Consider the following 14001-nt stretch of genomic DNA (forward strand, 5'->3'; position numbering starts at 1 on the left):
AAAATGTTTCCTTGCAGCGAATATTCAATGTGTGTGCGGTCAGCCTCAGGTTCTTCTAGACGAGGATGTTTTGCTTTTCTTGCACAAACTCAAATTTCTGCCACTCACCTGGATTTCTCACTTGCGTGCACTTGTTACATGGCGCACAAAGCAGAGTTTTTCGTTCCTCGAAATTAGATGGGACAATCTAGGTTGGTATAGGACGGGAACAGTTTTGGCGCGCTGTTGGAAGCAGCAAGTTGCGTTCCATTCCTACCTTGTAATCGTTTGTGCTTAAGGAAAACGAACGCCCAAACGGTCTTAGCGCTTGGCTGCCACTGGCTGCCTTCGTCACACTCTTGTCGGGAAATGTAGGTAGCCAGGCGTTCTGGTTGTTCTTTTTGGATGGCAGCTCATGGTAGCTTAGTTCCGGGTTTTATGAGGCAGCCGATTTACAAAACGGCGCAAAACAGTTTTTAGGCACTGCATGCAGATTAATTCACCCAGAGACCGGTAACAGTACTCACGAAAAAAATTGAGGTTGCAGGTTGATCAGACGACGTACGTCGGGGTAAAAGTGTCACAGACTAGCCACCTTCGAACGAGGCGGTGCAAGCAGATGCAAGGGGCTTCCCTCTCCTATAAGCAGTTCCCCCACCTTTCACTGTGGCCAGTGAGACAACTTCTCCTTTCACGGGCGTTCTTTTGTTCGCAAGACGAATCGGCAGGCTGCACTGAAAGGGGCGATCGACTGACCGTATAAAGACATACTAATTTGGCAAAATACACACATCAGTATTGCTTCCTCTGAAAGTACAATTTCCTTTTTTATATAACTACAAAGCAGGAGTTAAAAATTGAACAAATCATGCCAATGACTTAAAAGATATATTGACGTTTGATATGATAGTTCCGCAGTTCAATCAAAAAGTTTTGTTTTGGATTCGCGAATATGATACGCAAACTGCGCCACTTGAAGAGCCGCTCCAGAAAAAGGAAGAACAAGACCTTGGGGGATTCGAACTGACCACTTTAATAGAATGGGGGCGACAATTTAGTCCACTCCGCCACGACACAATGGCTGGGTTTGGGGGAAATAACCTGTATACTAATACAGACCCCTCCTTCGGGTCAGAACACTGTTTCCTATTTGGTTTAAAGAATTCCTGGCTGGTAATATTTTTTAATAAAGCTTGTGTATAATTTTCCCTGAAGCCCCCACCATAGGCGATCGCCAGCAGCTGCACTGTTGCGGAGCAGAACAGGCAATCGCAAATTATGTCCACCTGCAACTGCGACTTCGCAGTGCAGGAATTTAGTGTGTGATGTACTTTTGATTTATGCTTTACGCTAAAAATGTTGGCCGAAATTGATTCCTTAGTACCTAAATTACCTTCCGTAAGTCTTCTTAGAGAAGAGGCCAACCCTGCCGCCTCTTAGCCTTCAACCCAGCATCCGGGGTAATTCCGGTACTAGCGCCGAATACTCCCCTGGTGAGCTTGGGAAACGTTATTGCGTAGTGATTGCCGTAGCAACGTTGCCGCCATGTTGTTCTTGGAAGCGTTATTATTGTCATGACAACCATACGAGGAGATGCTGTGGATAGGGGAAGAGCTGATGGTCGCACCCACTTGGGGCCTTTGATTCTGCCCCTTCCTCAACCCGCCCGGCCACCGCTGCTTCCGTTAAACCCCACCGGCTCACCGCTAACGCGGCCAAGGCAGGTCAGTGTACACCAGTTTGGCAGTACAGACGGCAGCGCAAATCCCAATTGAACGCTTTATTCGTTATTCGCCCTAAGTACGCGAATGCGACGTGTGGCAAGAAACACCGGTGCGCAATGCAATATAGAGTTGTCGTCAAGCGCGGCGCACGCACGACACAAGTCCTATTCTCCAGCTCACCTTCATGGCATACGAAAACGTTTCTCACATTTTAGATACCACGATGCAAAAAGACTTCTGGTTGCGATTCCCCTGGTGTTCTTGGCGTCTCTTTTTCTGCATTGTAATGTCCGAGAAAGCACAGGCGAGAATTCTTCCGCAACGTGAGATGCGCGCGCTCGGCTTGCCTTACAGCAGCAGTGGCAGCGGTGGCCGTTATCGCCGTGGAGGATGGTTATCGCGCCGAGGACAGGCGGGGCGAGAAAAAGTGAGAGGAGGAGTGTTTCGCCAGGGCCAAGTGCGTTTTGAAGCGCAATGATTGAACCGAAACTGGCAGACATTAACATTGGCCTGCCCTGAATTTCGTTTCTCCGATTTTTCGTCCCTACCTGACCGTTTATTTTGGTTGTATTCTCGTGCATCAGCCCCCGGTGAGGTGCCCAGCGTTTCTGCGGAGCGGAGATCGCCAAAGGTGTACCAGTTCCAATGGCTTCCGCCCACCCTGACCAACGGAAACCTGCGGTCCTACAATTTGCACCTCGATGTGGTGGGGCTCTACCAGCGGAACTGCTCTGAGTTTGAAGTTGCGTTGATAGTCAATGTCTCTGTGCCAGCCAACGTGACGTCGATTGAAGTCAAGAACTTGACGGCTGGTGCAAAGTACAGAATCTTCATTTGGGCCACAACAATTGCTGATGGGCCCTGGAGGGCCTTCGAAGGGTTCACCCAAGAGGAGGGTTTGTTGCCTCTTGGTTTCTTCTTTTTGAATTTCTTGAAAACATTTTAATATAGGGATGTGGCTGCTATTAGGGGTGATGACTCATCACACTGTTGGTGCTAGTGAAGATGAAGCGATAGTAGTCTGCTGGGTTCGACTAGTTGGAATGAATTTGTTTGAATTAATACTGCTCCATGCATGAGACTTTCTATAGCATGGTCAGAAGCTTTCCACAAACCACAATGTTATCCTGCAAAATAAACAGTAAGAAATGGGAGGTCTTTGCTTCACATGAGCAACTTTTCTGAAGCTTTACTGATGTTCATTAGAAAAAAAGGTCATGTATTTATTGTAGTCGTCAGTACTGTTTAAAGGCCAACTGCACTCAAATTTCACCTCTACCAAATTTATTTTTATTGCGTAGTAATAGCCCCCAAATCAGCTGGGGCACAAGCGGTATCCCCGTGAAACGCCTCGTTAATAAGTCAGAAGCGTTTAAAAAAGCTCCGCCGCAGACCACGCTGCACCTGCCGGGGGATCGCGTAAACAGCCATGGCGCGCCATTTACGTTCCAGCAGAGGGGGCCTTATTCCTCTGGCCAGCCACGCAGCTGGAGAACCGGTCGAGCCCTGGTACGGACGCTTCACCCATGTGCTGCGCCGTGCGCGCGTAGAGCTTGGGCGCAGACTTTCTCCCGAGCTGGTGACCGTCCGGCCGAGCGCCGGACGACTGCAACGTCACTGCAATGGCCGCGCTCTCCTCGGTTTCGGTTTCAAAACCGCCGATTTTTGCTGGCCGCTTACGGCGTCCGCGCCCGTATTTAAGCTGTTGTATTTTGCATGTTGTTTTATTTTTAAGCAGACTATACAAAAATAGGGTTTTCAAGAGGTCGGAATTTTGAGTGCAGTTGGCCTTCAAATTTTCCCTTTGTTGGAAGGGAATAAAGAATCATTGTGGTTTTGCTCTCCTTATGTTTGGTGTGGTAGGTCATCCCACTACTCGCCACTGAAAGGAGTTGAGCGGGAAGCCAGATCATGGTCTTGATTTTCACAAGTGGTTCGAGCGTTTTGTCCTCGAGGAAAAGTACTTAATACGGGGTAGATTTTGTACCTGGCAAAATAACCCTCAAGGCCCAATCAGTGGTCATTAATTGTTGAAGCCTTGTTTACTGTGCTGTTTTCTCGGCCTTGATTGAATTATTGGGTCAGTGCTTTTACTCGGTTTTAGAAAAACTGTCGAAAAACTTTTTTTTTCAAGTTCCCGAGGGTCGACCACGCCTTGAGGAACCTCAAGTAGGCATCCGGTCAGCGCAGTTGTCGTGGCGGGAGCCCGACTGCCGACTGGCTAATGGCGCCATCATCGGCTACCGACTCGTACGCTCATCCACGGCCGAGTGGGAGCCGAATGCAGTCTTGTCAGAGGTGAACACAAACAGCGTGACCATGAACGACCTCACGCCGTTCACCGAATACACAGTCACCGTTTCCGCCAACAACAATGTTGGCACTGGACCCGGCGCCAACGCCACATTCACGACTTTGCCTGATGGTATGTTTAAGAGCGGCGTTTTTTAAAACCTGGTTTAGTTTGAATTCTGGAAAGCCTTCTTGGTGTTCACACCTCATCTTGTGAGTGAGAGGCTTTGAGGCTTCATGTAGCGGACACGCTTAGATCCCCACGGTTTAATGCAAAACTTGCCACACGGGTTTCATCATGCATGGAAAGTTTACAGCATCAGCTGTCATTGGTGGATTGCTGCGTTCCTGGTGGAACACGTTTGCATAGGTCATGTTGATGCCTGGCTTAGAAGGGTGGACCCCATGCGCACACATACATATCTTTTAAGTACAAAATAGCCACTATAGCCACTGTGATGGTTCAGTGGCTAAGGCGTTGATCTGCTGAGCCCCAGGATGTGGGTTCGATTCCCGGCCATCACATCCTCTTTTAAGATGGAAAAGGAAGGCAAAAACGCCCGTGGGTTTAGATTTTAGTGCATGTTGAAGACCCCCATTGGGCAAAGTTAACCAGGAGCCCCACACTATGGCGCACCTCATAGCCCAGGTTTCTATAGCTTCAGTGCACTATACCCCCCAAAAATTTGACGTTTTTCTTTCTTTTAAATGGCAAAGTGTCACATCGATGCTTTATATGACCTGGCGCACCCCCCTAACCTAAAGGACACTCGCTAGGACTGAGTCTCACCAGAAATAAAGTTATTCTCTCTCTCTCTTGCACCAGTTCGACTCGATCAACTGCAACCAAGCAGTCACCTTCAAACAAGTAATAATCGCAGCCAATAACAATTTTTACCTCTTATTTTCACATTGGTTTTTTAAAGTGCAAGAACACGACGTGCTACTTGTGCCCGTGTAAGTGATTTTTGGAGTTTTTTTGAGTGGAACTAACAGTGAACAGTGTGTGAGAAAATGCTGAGCAGCATTGCTAACAACAACAACAACATTGCTTTTTTCGGAATGGGGCAAATGATTTTGCCTTAATAATTGTAAAACACCCCGCACTGCACCACAATCTAAACTAAAACTACGTAGTTATCACAATAAACGAAATGTGCCACATAGGTAATCAGTACTTTTAAGGTAAAAAACAGCCATGTTGCTGTGGCTTTTATAGTTGTCTGGTCAAGAAAATGGCCGCCACTGTTAAGAATAAACAAACACAAGTGGTATTCTGTGATTCAATTCAGGTTTTTCCGGCCGTTACAGCTACGATAATGGGAGGCGGCACTAGCTTGTAACGATTGTTTTTTTAATCATGTGATGCAAATTTGACGATTGTTTTTAAACCCGGATCTCCACTATAGCAGCCCACTGTGATACCAACTTTGCTATCTCCACGGTGGGAAATAGGGAAGCAGATGTTGCTGTTCATTTCATTGTAGCACATGGCCTTTTTTTGGGAGTTGGGAGCTTGTGGAGCTGGTAGCTCCGCTTCACCAAATTCACAAAACTATGAATTCGAAACCGCTTAAGGTTGTAGTATAGTGCGTGTCACGTGATACCGGAACATAATGGCACGTGGGTAGAACAGTTGCACACTAGCTGCGCAGAACGTTGATTCTGGGGAAGCTGTAGTGCATGCCAGTCTGCTTACTGACAGAATTTCCGCCGTAAGGCGAAGAAAGAGACGCATACACGGTGTAGCTGAAAAGAAGCCAGTTGGAGTACGTAACTCGCGCCAAAGGACAAAGACGCGAAAGTGGAGAAATAAACGCAATTACGATGTGCCAGTACAGAAGTTCTTAATTAGCACCACCAAACTTCCACCTTCCAAGCATGTAAGCAGACTGAAGTGCCCCCGAGGAATTTATTATTTCTTTACTTTTCTCGCGGTGGTTTCCGTCTTTGTCTTTTCAAAACTTCTTCTGTCGGAGATGGGATAATAAGACATTGGGAAACATGCGGACCCTGATGACGCAGGAATAAATCATGGGCAGTATTCTCGTGTTTATCCGTTTTGAAGACGTCCGTTTTGCGTCCGTTTTATTGGGACGTATGCGGGCTTTGGGTTAACTTTTGCGCAACTGTTCTTGTAAACACATTTTAAACAACTAAACCTATTTTAAACTATCTTTTATGTGTTTATTGTTCCGCCAGCGAACCAACAAGAAAGCGACGAAAAATCGTCATCTCCTAATCGTCTTCTCCGAGAAGCCGCCGCTCATAGCTCCACCGTGCTTTCATGGTGTCGCATACGGCTGTTCGCTTTTAGCCAGTAAGGGCTTGCTCGAACAAAACACGAGAACACCGCCCCAGAAGTCCGCTTTCTAGCTCTGCATTGTTCTCTGACAGTTAACCGAGTAACAGTGTCTCATTTGTCTGAACTGACTTTTTCTGCCCTTCCCAGCGCCTCCACCTCCGACCAACCTGACCGTGTACAGTGCCAGCAGCCAGCAGCTGCTCGTCAGCTGGCTGCCGCCGTACCCACCCCATGGCGTCCTCGATCATTACGTCGTTCACTTCAAACCGGCCCAACAGTCCCTGTTCCAACATGGCCTCTCTTTAACGCCACAGCAAGCTAGTTGTGACAGCGAAGTCCGGGCCGGGCACCACTGCGCCATCCTGTCCCCCTTGCTTCCCAACAAGGCATACGACGTGCTTGTAAGAGCATGACAGGCGCTTGTATTGCGACTGGTGTCTGCAGTCTTGAAGAAGGGTCAGGAGACTGTGATGTGCATGTTGAGGAAGGGACTGTGATGTGCAAACTTGTTTTGACTGCCTAGTTTAGGTTTGCTCTACGGAAAATTAAGTGTAACAAAGATGAATGAACGGAAAGACAAAATGTTAGTTGCTTCATCTTGTTTTTCTGCTGGACACCCACTTCAGATTTCAAGGTTTCGAACCTCCATTTGACAATACAGTAATTATTAATTTAATTATTTGACTTTTACAAAGTTGAACTTCATAAAATGGTTTTAGCTGTTATCGTTTGTTTGAGTGAATGAGAGCAAAGAGAGCAGATGCTACTGAAAAGATCCCAATTTTTTCCTGCGGAAACTTTTTTAAAAGAACTCATGATTGGAGTGCTTGCTTTTAGCCGTGAGGGTAAATGGCATTCCAACTGAAATGGGGTCTATTTTCCTTACACACCTTCCAATAAAGGTAACGGCCAAGAATAAGGGTGTACAGTCATGGAGTGAACGCAGCAACATGATAACAGCTGAAACACGAGAGTCAAGTAAGTCACTGTGGTTTGTTTCATTCATTTTAAGCATGTGCTCCTGGGGCAGTCATCAAATGCAAGTTTTGAAATGTTTGACCAGGTGGCGCCACTTTTTCAGTGAGCTTCTTGGATGTTGTGAAGGAAGGGTACTGGTGCAGGATGTTTACACGTGGCAGGGGGTTGTATGTTCGTTCTTTTGGGAACAATTTTTGGGATTACCAGTGGCGGTGTGGCACATAGCACTTCGGAGCTGTAAGTGATTGATTAGAGCAACACGCTGTGAGCCGATTCGGACCCCTATACATTGCTGTCCCCCGCAATTAAAATCTAATTTTTGACAAAATTTCCCCCCAATGTCTTTACCTAGAACACTGTCTTCGGGGGTCTGAGAGGAAACATGGTGTAATGATATTGCACTCATGTCACTAAAACGCCGATTGTGAACTTGTCAGTGAATTTCTTTTGTGGTCATTGGACTTGCAAATAGCCATGGAAAGCATCACGGATCTAGTGGGAAAAGCGCGCAAGGGCTGTCCATGGGCATCTACACATGATGTGTAGACTGAGAAAAGTATGCGTATTTTGAAGCTTCGTCTCAGCAGCGGATGAATTGTGCACACCAAAAGATAAGTCAAGTCCAAAAGATAAGTCACGCCAAAATGTAAGTCAACATGGCATATTATGATAACAATACGCAGTTCACACAGTTGTTTTTTTAATCAAATGCTCTTATCAGCTCAGCCACTTTTGTGTTTCGCAACCTAAAAAAGTACTAAATAAAAAAGACGGGAAGTCTGGAAAGATAATTGCCACAAACTTGAAAATAAAAAAAGAAACAAAGGCGCATGAAAAGCATGGCAGGCAGTCATGTGTCATATGTGGGTTAAATGGGGGATGTCCTCATCATTGTCATCATTATCAGTCAGCTTGTGTACAGATAACACTATTTATTCAGTGCATTCATCCTTGGAAAGAAAAGCAGCTGTTACGATATGTTGCGTGCTTTAAAAATGGCCCACATCAACCATTAGTACTGTACTGGAAAAATATAGCTATGCACTACTATAGTTGTTTTTTTCTATTGAAGCTCATAGCCATATATGGGACATTTCAAGTGACCAGTATTTAAAATAGTGCACTTTGACGCCTCTGCTGTAGTTTTGCCACAATTTGAGAGGAGTCGCGAGGAATTAAGCTGTGATCATATTGTGCATGCATTTCTTGTCAAACAAACGGGATTATTTCCTTGTTGCCATCCTCAGAACCTGGGCCACCGTCTCAGGTTTATCAGGAGGGCCGACAAGAAACTTCCGTCGTTGTCGCCTGGAAGGAGCCAAGTCTGTCCAACGGTGTCATTCTAGGCTACAAGGTGCGCCCTTGAAGACTGACTTCGATGTGCATTCTGCTCAGCCAATGGCAACCCTAAAACAGAAAAATAAACCTTGTCGACTGTCTGCATGGGTAAAGAAAGAAAACCTTTTTCGCGGCAGGAAAGGCTAGTTTTTTTTTTTTCAGGCGGGGTTTTTGTAAGCCAACCTGTAAACGGTTTTTCTACGGAATGAAAATGCTTGATGGACGTGCTTGCTAGAACGCTGGTGTGCAAGGTTCTGGTAAATGCTGTATCAAGATGCTGCTGTAACAAGTTAGAGCAAGCAGTGCGTGCAGAGAATGATTTAACACACTATGGAAGCAAAAGACAGGGCCGCTTCTTTACACAACATTGGGTTCACGTCAAATAACCTTAGGGAGTACAAATCGATCCACAGTTTTTGAACCTCAGCACACGTCATAACGTTGGTGTCGCTTCGGCACTTCAAATTCTCAGCTTTCCGATTGTGTGTAATCCACTCCAATGATCCCGGGTAATTGGGGGCTCCCTGCCGCATTAGAGGGAGCAGTGTTCAAGCTGCGTAACGTAGCATTGCATACATGTCACTTGATTGCATTGAAATATGCGACGTTTCTTATGAACACCAATTCTTCTGTATGCCGGTATTGGCTAGTAACCTAAAGATAACGACGATACTGTTTGCATGCACTCTATGTGGACTATTGGTTGTCAGAATTTTTCGCTATTAGCATCCATAACTATTTTATTCGAATTTGATCTCAACTGGAATTTCATTGTTTACACTCCTCTCATCTTTATTCCTTTTTTTTGTTCTGTGTCTAATTAGGTCACTCTGGTTAATCTAAATCCACCGGCTGTGGAAAACGCGACAAAAGAAGTGGGGCCACAAGCAAGACAGGTGAAATTCGATGGGCTGGCAGCTGGCACAGCGTACGTGACGGAAGTGTCTGCAAATACGTCAGCTGGTTACGGCAAGCCAGTGAAGATCACAGTCCACACCAGGCCACGTGGTGAGAAGTCTTGTTTCCTCCCCGCATACCCGCCGCGGTGGCTCAGTGGCTAAGGCGTTGCGCTGCTGAGCACGAGGTCGCGGGTTCGATTCCCGGCCGCGGCGGCCGCTTTTCTGATGGAGGCGAAAAGCAAAAACGTCGGTGTGTTCGAGATTTCGGCGCACGTTAAAGATCCCCAGGTGGTCAAAATTAATCCGGAGCCCTCCACTACGGCGCGCCTCATCGCCTGCGTTGCGTCGGCGCGTTAAACCCTACAATCAATCAATCAATCAATCAATCAATCAATCAATCAGTCGTTTCCTCCCCGCATGCATTCTTTTAGAGCATCACATTGCCTGTCGATCGGCCATCGTCCGTAGTCATGAGACATTAATACTACTACCTGGAAAAAAGCCCATGCCCTCACACGGGGCTGGTTAAAGAAACTATAAATAGGTAAATTATATCAAAAATCAATACCATAGTGTCACCATTCGTTGTGAGGCAGCGGTATATTCTCTGCATAAAAATATAGTCTGCAGATAAAGAGAGAGATTACGTATTATTGCCAGTGTGTGTATGCATCTCCTAGCACTATAGTACCTCTAAAGAGGTCATGTATAATTTGTGACATCATTTTGCTGACATTGAAGTTTGTACAACCTCAGTAAAGCCATCCCTCAATTCCTTTCCTCCCTCGTCTAACCTGATGAACACAAATACTGCTGTTACAAAATGTGGCATAGGAACGTCGCATTTAACACGAGTCATGAGCTTGTTAGTTCAACGGGTCCCCGCACGGGGCACCTTGAGTATTCATGGTGACGGTGTTGGCGACACCGCGGACCCCGAGCCCCCAACATAAACTGTAACCTACCGTGGTGATGTGTTTAAAGGTGAAGGGTAGAAGCCTCAAACGGTGGCCGTTGGAGCCCAGGTCAAGCTCCGGCGGATGGGCTCCCTGTCTGTTTACCAGGCAGGGAGCTCCGGGACCTCTCAGGCTATCAGGGTAAGGTTTGAGAAGAAAGTACCCCCGTCCCCTGCTTTTTTCTACGCTGTATGGAAAATTCAAAACCCCCCTCCAAACGAGATCGGTCCCTGAAAAGGGGCCGCACCGAAGTATCTTTCCCTCCACATTCAAGCAGTAGCTTCCCAAAGCCAGACAAATACTCTCGTTTCCTTGTTATCGAATCTCTTGACTCAGCCCGCCCTCTTGCTTCACAATAAGTATTTTTGATTACAAAATACCTTGATGGAATAATTGGGAAAACCTACAATGCCAAAAAACAACGCACAGGTGAAGTCCTTGTTGAAGTAAAAAAACAACAGCAGGCAACCACACTTCTTGGTCAGACGAAAATGGTCGATCTGGACATCAGGGTCACACCCCACCGCAGCCTGAATAGCTCGCAGGGTGTGATCTCTGAGGCAGATCTTCTTAACGAGACAGATGCCGACATTCTTGAAGGTCTAAAGGATCAGGGTGTCACTGCCGTGCGCCGCATCACGATGCGTAGAGATAATAAGATAATCCCCACGAAACATATTATCCTGACCTTCAACTGCTCCTCACTTCCTGACCATATCAACGCAGGGTTCATCCGATGCTCCATTCGTCCTTACATTCCAAACCCGCGCCGCTGCTTTAAGTGCCAGCGGTTCGGGCACGGAACCAACTCCTGCCGTGGTCGTCTGACCTGCGCAAAGTGCGCTCAGCATGATCATCCTTCTGATAATTGTCCATCGTCAACCCTCACTTGCGCCAACTGCCAGGGACCCCATGCCGCCTACTCTCGAACATGCGAGAAGTTTAAGCAGGAGAAGGCGATCATTAATGTGAAGGTAACTGAGAACATCACCTTCCCAGAGGCCCGGAAGAGGTTCGCCTCTTTCCCTCTGGGGAGGTACGCCGACGCAGCTCGCCGGGGGGCGGAGCGGCGTCTGGTTTCCACAGGGACCCAGTTCAGCGAGTCTGACCTGGTCCCTCCGCCGCCCCCCTCTGGGTTGCCTCTGGCAGCCCAACCCGCCACCACGCCGCTTGCTGAGGCAGCAGCGGTTGTGGTGGCAACCTCTTCCGTCGGGACCGGTGCCGCTCCCGCCTCTGTCTCCCCGTCCTCCAGTGCGTTGGAGGGTACCGAGGTGATGGACACCACGGGCCCCGCACCGGTTCCCACCGCCACCGCACCTCCCGTGCCGCCTCTGGCGCCCCGGACGCCCTCGGCGGTGGCGGCTCAAACGAAGGGCTCCCGAGGTGGGGCCAAGTCCGGGGGGCCCGGTCCGTCGGGCACCCCTCGGACATCCGACGACGACATGGATGTCGGGCCGTTCCTGCCTGCAACGCAGCGCAAGGAACGCGTCCCGACGCCAAAGCCTCCCGACAAGCCAAAAAAGGCGAGAGTCACAGCCCCGAAAGACGACACATAAACACACACACTCCAGTAGCTCTCACACTAAATAATTGGAAGAGAAAACATAATTCAATGGAACTGTAGAGGCCTTCTTAAAAATCTTGACGATGTATACGATATACTGCATGTTAGTCAGCCATGTGTAATGTGTGTTCAGGAAACACATTTGAATTCCAGGCATACAAATTTCTTGAATAGTTACATGGTCTTCAGAAAGGACAGGGATGGCTGCACACACTCTTCTGGCGGTGTGGCCATAATTGCCCGGAAATCCTTAGCCTGCCACCCTGTCACTCTGAACACTACCCTTGAGGCTGTAGCAATACACTTGATAATATTTAATAGGTTGATAACGGTATGCTCCATATACATTCCTCCTGATGTTTCACTTTTAAGCTCTGACTTCGAGGCGCTGGTTGACCAGCTGCCCGAACCATACATCCTGACAGGCGACCTTAATGCTCACAACACTCTTTGGGGCTCTTCTCGCACGGATGCCCGAGGTCGCCTTATAGAGAAATTCCTTACATCTTCAGGAGCATGCCTTTTCAACAATAAACAGCCTACATACCATAACATAGGACACAACACATACTCATGTCTTGACTTGGCGATTGGCTCCGCAGTTCTCTTTCCTCTCCTCGAGTGGGGTGTGGGCACTGACCCATATGGTAGTGACCACTTCCCCACCTCACTCACATACATAGGTAAAGGCCCATGCAGTCCATCTTCCCATAATAGGTTCAATGAAGCACGAGCTAACTGGAATACATTTACAGAGACATCCAAACTACACCACACATCCATAGAACACCTACACGTAGAAGAAGCTACCCAACTCCTCACGGCGCACATCCTCGACGCCGCCGAAAAGTCCATTCCCCACGCTTCTGGTGCTCCGCGCAACCAGCGGAGGCCGTGGTGGAATGAGGACTGTAGGCGGGCGCGAGAGGCCCAGAACAAGGCGTGGGGTATCCTTCGTCGGTACTCCACGTCGGGAAACCTCCTCTTGTTCAAACGGGCCAAGGCATTAGGAAAACGTGTGCGCCGTGAGGCAAAACGAGAGAGTTGGCGTACATTCATAACATCAATAAACTCCTACACAGACACACGGAAAGTATGGACACGTATACGCAAACTCAAAGGACAACAGACACACAGCCTGCCCCTGGTCAGTACAACAGGGGACACACTGGAAGACCAGGCTGACACACTCGCACAACACTTCCAACACGTGTCCAGTTCAGCACACTACACGAACACTTTCTTGAAACATAAAGCCTCTTGTGAAAAGAAGTCCCTACACGACAAAAACAAATCACAGACTTCTTACAACTCCCTGTTTTCACTACATGAGCTGAGGGCTGCTCTGGGCACGTGTAAACCCTCAGCTCCAGGCCCAGACAACATTACATACACAATGATACAACACCTACACGCAGACACACTTGAAGCACTTCTACATCTATATAATAAAATATGGCTTTCGGGGCACATTCCACACTCTTGGAGGGAGGCTATTGTAGTGGCTTTCTTGAAGGAGGGAAAGGACCCGTCGTCCCCCTCAAGTTACCGTCCAATAGCCCTGACGAGCTGCCTGTGCAAGCTCTTTGAGAAGATGATCAATCGCAGACTCGTGTACTTCCTCGAGTACAATGGTCTTCTCGAGAGCTGCCAGGCAGGCTTTAGGGTGGGGCGATCGACAAACGATCAACTGGTTGCACTTGACTCATACATCAAGGATGCCTTCGTGCATAAGCAGTACTGCTTAACTGTCTTTTTCGACCTCGAGAAGGCCTACGACACCGCTTGGCGTTATGGGATCCTTAGTGACCTCAGGTCATTCGATGTTTCGGGTAATATGTTGAACACCCTTGTTAGTTATTTGTCGGAGAGAACATTCAGAGTAAGAGTTGGTTGTGCCCTTTCAAAGGTTCACGTCCAAGAAAATGGCGTGCCGCAAGGTGGCGTGTTGAGTTGCACTCTCTTT

At 47.8% G+C, this 14001-nt stretch overlaps 1 protein-coding gene across 3 annotated transcripts in view; it reads left to right on the top strand.

Annotated features, from left to right (window-relative positions):
• The window catches only part of LOC144163267 (receptor-type tyrosine-protein phosphatase T-like), a 197181-nt gene that overhangs the window by 142390 nt on the left and 40790 nt on the right, over positions 1-14001 (top strand). For all 3 annotated transcript variants that reach the window (XR_013320874.1, XM_077694146.1, XM_077694147.1), the window contains exons 16-21: positions 2288-2599; positions 3838-4128; positions 6448-6701; positions 7203-7278; positions 8526-8632; positions 9441-9624. Coding sequence is in view for 2 of the 3 variants with exons in the window: in XM_077694146.1 (XP_077550272.1) it covers positions 2288-2599; positions 3838-4128; positions 6448-6701; positions 7203-7278; positions 8526-8632; positions 9441-9624 (1224 nt within the window). In the remaining variant the exon portion in view is untranslated. The remainder of the gene's footprint in view (positions 1-2287; positions 2600-3837; positions 4129-6447; positions 6702-7202; positions 7279-8525; positions 8633-9440; positions 9625-14001) is intronic.

The sequence above is a fragment of the Haemaphysalis longicornis genome, unplaced genomic scaffold (assembly GCF_048455015.1).
Source record: "Haemaphysalis longicornis isolate Haplotype H1 unplaced genomic scaffold, Haemaphysalis longicornis Haplotype H1 scaffold_12, whole genome shotgun sequence".
Taxonomy (NCBI): Eukaryota; Metazoa; Arthropoda; class Arachnida; order Ixodida; family Ixodidae; genus Haemaphysalis; species Haemaphysalis longicornis.